Source organism: Chrysochloris asiatica, unplaced genomic scaffold (genome assembly GCF_000296735.1).
Source record: "Chrysochloris asiatica unplaced genomic scaffold, ChrAsi1.0 scaffold00071, whole genome shotgun sequence".
In the NCBI taxonomy this organism is placed as follows: domain Eukaryota; kingdom Metazoa; phylum Chordata; class Mammalia; order Afrosoricida; family Chrysochloridae; genus Chrysochloris; species Chrysochloris asiatica.
The window spans coordinates 12189995-12198716 of NW_006408589.1; the positions used below are offsets into that span (position 1 = coordinate 12189995).

Here is an 8722-nt window from a genome sequence, read left to right on the forward strand (position 1 = left end):
AGCTTTAAATACTATTTTGAGCTCATTAAGAGAAATAATTATGATGAGTGGTAAATACAAAAAATAAAAAAATAAATGGTACTACACCTTATAAAAGGCCTGAAGATCCCCAATAGGAGGTGAAACTGTAAGATAATCTGGAAATTTATCTTGCAGGTGAGCGATGAGCATGCCAAACTGTGTCCCCCAATCTCCTACGTGGTTTAATCTAGCACCAAACAAGAGAATATAACATTTCAAAATTGATAAACATGTTTAAATGAGAAGAATTATATTCAATTAGGAATCACTAACACTGAAATGCTACTCCAAGGCTGGTGGTTCAAATTCACCAGCCACTCCTTGGGAACTGTATACAGGGTTACTATGAGGCGAAACAAACTCAAAGGCACTTAACAACAATACATCACATTTTGAAGGCCTGTAGGACAAGCAGTGGACCACAAGGTTGCTTTGAACTGCAAGGTCAGTGGTACAAACTCACCAGTCACTCCCTGGAAACCCTATACAGGGCAACTGTAAGTCAGAACCGACTTGATAACACTTAATAGCAACAACTAACACAGTGGTTAAAGAACTTGGTTGCTAATTGAAAGGTCAGCAGTTAGAATTCACCAGCTGTTCTGCAGATGTGGCTGGCTGTTTTTGTAAGAATTTACAGCTTTGGAAACCCTGGTGTGATGCTGTAGAGTAAGCACTGGACTGCTAGTAGTCGCAAGGTCAGCAGTTCAAACCCTATACAGGGTTGCTATGAGTCAGAACTCACTCAATAGAATCTAACAACAAACAATACCTGTCCTATAGGATCACTACAAGTTGAAATCAAGTGGATGACAATGTGTTTTTTTCAAAATCCCACAATTAGTAATAACTTACTTTCCTGGTTGTTTCCTCACAATCAGTTAATAAACTTCATCGAGAGGCAAAGACTATGTCTGTTATGCTAAGCACTGTATACCCAGGAACAAAGGCTAAAATAGTAGGCATCCAGGATTTGCTGAATGAATCAATTTCCTACCAATGAATTGTGATGTTTATTGTGTAGCTAATTGTGGCATTTAACAACTGCAACAATGACAGCTGAAGCCAATTTTGCCAGTATCACAACAGCTGAAGCCAATTTCGCCAGTATCGCAATTTTATGGAAATGCATCTTAGTGTAATTTAGACCAGCAGCTTTCAAATGTCACTGGATAACATTTTTCGAAAAGATGAGGGGGCTTCAAAAAGTTGATGAAAAAAATTCCATTATGTTTTAACTCCATTTTCCTACACACTTTGATGTCCCCTCGTATATGTCAATTCAACCACTCATCCCAGTCTATTTTCGAATCCTAAGCCACCAGGTCATGTCTCAACTGGATTATGAAGACACCCTTCTGAACTTATTACAATAATCTTCTTTCTTTGCATAGTTTATTCTCAGCACCCACAGTATCTCTCATTACTAGATCACACTGCTCCACTGATTAACACTTTCCAAATGATTCCCAATTCAGTTAAAGTAAAACACTAATTTCTTATCATGGCCTACAAAACCCAACATATTCTATGCCGACCTCTACCTCTATTAGAATATAAACGCCTGGTATACAGGATCTTTGCCACCCAACAGAATCTAAAAAAACCCTTAATCCAATTGAAGGGCCCAGGACATTATTTATTTTTAATGTTTTCTGGATGACTATGAATCAGAACTAAGCTTAGAAACCACTGATTTACTCAAAGATAGTTTCTCAAATGAGATGTCCCCTGTTCTACACAAAGACAAAAATGCATACCTTAGCACATTGTATCCTGCAAATTCAAAGAGGCGGCACATGCTCTCCCCTATGATAGTTGACCTGAGGTGACCCACATGCATCTCTTTAGCTATGTTGGGAGAAGAAAAGTCAACCACAACCTGGGACAGATAATAAAGACACTTTTAAAAAGGAGATCATTCCAATATATGTACATTCTTTAATAACAGAATACAGTCTCAGATAAAAAGCAGCCTGGGTTGTAATTCAATTGTATAATTCTTACTAATTTACTTGTACATTAGCTGAAAAGGAATCAAATTCACTTATACAGATTATCTACTACGTCAAAGATACTTCATAAATATCAGTAGGCTACTTTAGTGGAAAATCAAACAAACATGTAGGCTACATAGAACAAAGGCTACATTTCAGTTATATTCCTATTTAGTAATATTAATGATTTATTCTCAATATAAAAAGTACAGTCCATTACATCTATGGATGTAGTAGCTCAAAAGAGGGAACAAATCCTTACAGCAAGGATCATTCCCAACCCCTCCATACACAGAGTAGACAGGGATGGGCAACTTGGACATTGGCTACCCAAAATGGAGGGGTTATAAAGGCAAGGAGTGACTGGCTTACAAGCTTTCAAGAGGGCACCTAGATTCAGTGGGTGTGAAGGAAGATAGAATCTCCACTGAGTCGTATCCAATCTGTCTAGGCAGGGCTGATGAAATGAAGTGCGGATGGGTCTCTTGTGATACAATAGTGAATAATTGTTACCAAACTGCTTGTGAGGGTTGGAAATGTAAAGGTAGATGTTTTGTAGCAAGGAGGGGAATGATTAACTTTGCAGTCTAGGAGTGGAGGTCCCTGGGACCATCAGGGAGAAAAGTGGAAAGCTGGACCCTACCCAGAGAAGCAGTGATGCCTGAGATGGAGGCAGAGACAATGACATGGAGTAATGGAGCAGTTGGGGACTTTAGACACAGAGAGGGAGAGGGGCTGTGTGTTAACGACCGGGGGGCAGGCTTGTAGTGTATACCCTTTAGTTGGTTGATGATGCATGGAGGAGATTGTAATCATGGCAATGAAGTGATATACGATAAGATGAATGTAAAATTAGTGTTCTCCCATGTAAACTATCACATAAATCACAATAAAACATTTAAACAAACCAAAAAAAGTACAGTCCATTTCTAGCTATTGGACTTGCCATAGAGTTCTAAGGTATCAATATTTCAATACAAGATTGCAAGTGTACCTTTTTATTCTCTCCAAGAGCAGGTAGTTGAACTCCATTTACCAGAAGATTGGTCAATTGTTCTGCTACATAATCCTTCCTTAAGTGGACATTAATAAAGCCTAATGGACAGCAGAGGAGAGTAAACGTCAGATAGCTTCTCATTTTGAATGGTTTCTCAGTTTCATAGCTAGCTCCTGATTGGGCGTTAGCAAAACTCTCCATGATTCTAACACTACATGGGGCCTTCAATTGAGCCCTGTTACAAACTTTCTGTTTCAGCATCTATTTCAGATGTTAACTAGTCTTCTGAAAGCTTCCCAATTAATTAATTCAGGGCCTCTTTACTTTCAGCAAATGGTATGTTTACTTCTTAACAGAAAATAGAGGGCCTCTTTGTCACAGATTTATCTGTCATTATCTATACCATTTTGGTGATAAAATAATGGAGTCACAGGGAGAAGATCAGGAAGCTGAGTGGTGTAGTTAAGTCTAGACTAAAACTTCAGTTTCCTAATCACAATCCAAGGGCTCTCACTGGCTTGTTCAATACAGGACCTAACTTGTGACAGGACTTTGTACTGACAACTCTGTCATAGATGGTTTGGACGTAAGTCAAATCTCTCTTTCTTTTTGAGTTTCCATCATTATTGCCTTTAATTACCATTATCTTTATAAATCGGACCCTTATTTGTCAGTTTCAGAGTTGTAACAATAGAGTCAGTCTTAACAGGTGTTGGGCTCAAGTGCAGTTGTTGAATACCATTAGTCACTGTCCAATTTTCTATTCAACATAACTGACTGCCAACATAGACGGCTTTCATTGTTGACCAGGAGGTCACAGCCTACTATATGGCAGGGTTATGATCAGTAAATCCTAACACTGAACATCTGGGAGTGAATAACTGAATATTTGAATAATCATATAAGCAACTTATACACTGCAACATTGTATGTAATACATCTATCTTATTAACAAGATATATATAATCAATCTTTTGTATATTTACAATACATAAAATATATATATATATATGTATAAGGAGCTCTGGTAGCATAGTGGTTATGAATCGGGCTGCGAACTTTAAAGTCAGCAGTTTGAAACTACCAGCTGTTCCTCAGGAGAAAGATGAGGCTTTCTGCTCCCATAAAGATTTACAGCCTCGGCAACCCTGTACAGGGTCGCTATGAGTCAGAACTGACTTAACGGCATGTAACAACAACGTGTGTGTGTGTGTATATATATATACATACATATATAGGTATATACACACATATATATATGGGTCGGAACCGACTCGACGGCACTTAACAACAACACATATAAATGACTTTTTAAAGTGTGGCTTGATGAAACTCAAATGCGTTGTAAGTTAGGGACTATGTGTATGTAAGCTTTTACCCTACATTTGTGTGTATGTATGTTTATTTTAAAAAACGGATTTTGAGTTTAAATTTCAAAAAGGAACCAGCAATTTAGTACTATGCAAGACAGATAACATTATGTCTTACCAGGACCAGCAATTTCAACTTTTTCAATACACTCATTGCTCGGAAGGTGTTTGGTAATGTTTTCAGCAATTTCTCTTGGATTAACTTTCTGTTCCTTGGTTTTGAGCATCTATAATACAACATAAAACAATTATATTACACAAGTTTTAGCAAATTACTTGGAAATGTACAATTGACTTTAGATGCTTTTTATGTATGACCCATCAAAAGGCAGTAGCAGAGAAGTTCAAGCAATTATAAAGTATCAATAATGTCAAGAGTAATATAAAAATGCTAAACCACATGATCTGCCTTTCAAAATAAGTTGTGGCACGTATACTTTTCTGAAGACCTACTCAAATCTACAGTTATGAAGCCTGGTTGAGCACATTTACATTTTTAATTTTCTAGTTATGAAAGTGGCACTATTCAAATTTGCATAATAAATAATTGCTGCCATTGAGTATTCCAACCATAGTGATCCTACAGGACAAAGTATAACTGCCTTATCTGTTTCCAAGATTATAGTTTTAAAAAAGCAAGGGTAATAAACAGCCGTTTTATAACATCTGCTTTTGAATTATAGTGTTGGTAAAGGATATTGACTACACGATGGCCAGAAGAATGAACAAATCTGTCTTAAGAAATACAACCCGAAAGAATGGTGAGACTTTGTCTCATGTACTTTGGACATCATGCTTAGTAAAGGGGAAGGCTGGTGATAAAAAAGGAAGCCTCTCAACAAGAGGGACTGGCACAGTGGCTACAACAACGTGTTCAAACACAGCAACGATTGTGAGAATGGTGCAGGGCTGGGCACCAGCCTCACAATCTATTGAACAAAGGGTTGCTATGAATAAAAACCAAAACAATAATAGCTAACTTCAAGATCGACACACACTAATTATCCTGGGCAAAACCTGACCTCTTGGATGAACTCTTTTCCATTCAGCAAAGGAAGAAAAACTAATACCCAAGCCAGATGCAATTGATCATTCACACATTAGACAATGTAGTTATTAAAAAAGGAGAAACCTTTTAAATGAAAATGAAACATAAACTCAGTTTTATAAAGCACATATCCCCTTTACTCTGAGAATTCAGTTTGAGGATTTTAATACTAAGAACAAATCACTATAACCTCATAACATGGATGAACCTGGAAGTCATTAAGCTGAATGAAATTAATCAGTCACAAAAGGACAAAGTATTATATGTATATTATAAACCATTATTGTAAATGCTTAAGAAAAGGTTTCCATACTAAAAGAAACATTCTTTGATGGTTACCAAGGGCGGCAGGAAGGGGAAAGTAATTCACTGGCTCAAGGGTAAATACTCGTTAGCTTGGGTGACTGGGAGGGCAATACACAAGAAGAGTGAGTTTTTTGTTGATGTCAGGTACCATCAGGTCAGTACAGACTCATAGCGCTATTACGCACAAAAGAATGAAACACTATCCGGTTCTATGCCAACCTCACAACTGTTGCTGCCACAGTACAAATCCATCTCGTTAGAGGTCTTCCTCTTTTTCTCCAACCCTCCACTTTATCAAACATGATATCCTTCTCCAGTGACTGGTCCCTCCTAATAGTATGTCAGAAGTATAAGAAACAAAGTCTGGTCATCCTTACATCAAAGGAGCATTTTGGCTGTACTTATACCAACCCAGATTGGAATTGTTCTTTTAGCAGTCCATAGTACTTTCAATATTCTTCTCCAACATTATAACTCAAATGTATCAATTCTTCTACGGTATTCCTTATTCAAAAATACTATCAAACTTTCACATGCATATAAGGTTACTGGAAATACCATGACTTGGCTCAGGGGCATCGTAGCCTGAAACTGACATCTTTGCTCTTAAAACACTTTTAAAAAAAGGTCATGTGCAGAAGATATGACTAACGCAATACGTTGTTTGATTTCTTGACTTCTGCTTCCATGAGTGTTGATGACTGATCTGAGCAAAATAAAGTCTTCAACAATTTCAATCTTTTTTCCATTTATATTGATGCTGTTGTTAAGTACTGTAGCGTGGGTTCCAACCCATAGTGACCCTGTATAAGGTTTCCAAGGAGCAGCTGATAAGCTTGAACTGCCAACCTTAAAATTCAAAACAACTTTGCAGTCCATCGCATTAACCCTGAACAGCACACCAAGACTCCCTGCACTTATATATTGTTGTTGTTAAGTGCCGTGGAGTCGGTTCCGACCCATAGTGACCCTGTACAGGGTTTCCGAGGCTGTAAATCTTTATGGGAGCAAAAAGCCTCATCTTTCTTCCATGGAGCAGCTAGTAGTTTTGAATTGCTGACCTTAAGGTTTGCAGACCAATTTGTAACCACTACACTACCAGAGCTCCTTGCTCCACTTATACAGATGTTGTTTATTGGTCCAGTGGTGAAGATTTTACAATCCATACTGAAAGCTATGGTTTTTAATCTTCATCAGTTAAGTATAAGTCTTCTTCAATTTTAGCAAGCAAAGTTATATCATTCGCATATTGCAGGTGGTTAATGAGTCTTCCTCCAATCCTGATGTCACATTTTTCTTCATATAACCCAGCTTCTCGGATTATTTGCTCAATATACATATTGAATAAGTATAGTGCAAGAATACAATCCTGTCACACACTTTTCCTAACCCTAAACCATTCTGTGTTCCCATGCTCTGTTTGAACAACTGCCTCATGGTCTACGTACGGGTTTCTCATGAGTAAAATTAAGTTTTCCAGAATACTCAAACTTTGCAATGTTGTCCATAGCTTGTCATGATCCATACAATCAAAAGCCTTGGTGTAGTCAATAAAGCACAGGTAAACATTTTTTTGTTATTCTCTGCTTTCAGTCAAGATCAATCAGATATCAGCAATAATATCCTTCATTCCTCGGTCTCTTCTGAATCAGGCTTGAACCTCTGGAAGTTCTGTCAATGTATGCTTGCAGCTGTTTTTTGATTCTTTAGTAGCACTTTACTTGCATGGGTATCAATGATACTGTCAAAGATATCCGCATTCCGTTGGGTCTCTTCTCTTTGTAATGGGCACAAATATGGATATCTTCGAGTCAACTGACCAGGTAGTTGTCTTCCAAATTTCTTGGCACAGATGAGTGAGTGCAGTGCCTCCAGTGCCACACTGCTTTGCTGAAAGATTTCAATTCTTATTCCATCTATTCCAGGTACTAGGTTCTTTGCCAATGCCTTCAATGCACCTTGGACTTCTTCTATCTTATTTTGAGGCTTTCTGCATCATTCAATATTTTCCCCATAGACTCCTTCAATACTACAAATTGAGGCTTGAATTTCTTCTTCAGTTCCCTCAACGTGAGAAATGCTGAGCACATTCTTTCCTTACTCCAGGTCTTTGCACATTTCGTTATAGTATTTGGCTTTGTCTTTTTGTTTCTATGCTGCAGAGCAAGTTTCAGAGTCTCCTCTGACATCTATTTTGGTCGTTTCCTTTTTTCTTGTTTTCTTAATGACCTTTTGCTTTCTTCCTGTATGCTGTCCTTAATGTCATCTTACAACTCTTCTGGTCTTTGGTCTTTAGTGTCTAATGCATCAAATCTGTTCTTCAGATGATCTCTAAATTCAGGTGGGATATGTTCAAGGCTCTTGTGAACTTGTTTTCATTTTCTTCAGCTTTAGCCTAAACTTGCAAATGAGCAATTGATGGTGTTTCACAGTATGCCCCTGGACTTGTTTTGCCTGATGATACAGAGTTTTTCTATCATATTTCTCCACAGATGTAGTCAATTTGATTTCTGTGTATTTCATGTGATGATGTATGGTCATCATGTTGTATATAGTTGTTTATCTATAAAAATGTATTTTCATGATCAGAACTCAACTAGAAGAAGAAAGAAGAGGAAAAAAAGAGTAATCTGATACAATTTGATGAACTAGACCTACACCTGTGGATGCAGTAGCTCAAAAGAGGGAACAAATCTTTACAGCGAGGATCATTCCCACACCTCCATACACAGAGTAGACAGGGATGGGCAACTTGGACAATGCCTACCCAAAATGGGGGGTGCGGGGGTGGGAGGAGTGGCCTACAAAGGCAAGAAGTGACTGGCTTACAAGCTTTCAACAGGGAACCTATATCCAGAGAGAGCGGAGGAAGGTAGAATCTCTACTGAGTAGTATCCAATCTGTCTGGGCAGGGCTGATGAAAGGAGATGCGGATAGGTCTCTTGTGATATAATAGTGAATAATTGCTCCGGTAGCTCTGGTA

General features: G+C 38.0%; 1 protein-coding gene across 1 annotated transcript in view; it reads right to left on the reverse strand.

The window, feature by feature from the left end:
- The window catches only part of RARS (arginyl-tRNA synthetase), a 52462-nt gene that overhangs the window by 27844 nt on the left and 15896 nt on the right, over nucleotides 1-8722 (reverse strand). Inside the window, exons 2-5 of the mRNA XM_006864837.1 lie at nucleotides 4504-4612; nucleotides 3013-3113; nucleotides 1782-1903; nucleotides 88-208 (exon numbers count right to left, since the gene is read on the reverse strand). Of these exons, the coding sequence (XP_006864899.1) occupies nucleotides 88-208; nucleotides 1782-1903; nucleotides 3013-3113; nucleotides 4504-4612 (453 nt within the window). The remainder of the gene's footprint in view (nucleotides 1-87; nucleotides 209-1781; nucleotides 1904-3012; nucleotides 3114-4503; nucleotides 4613-8722) is intronic.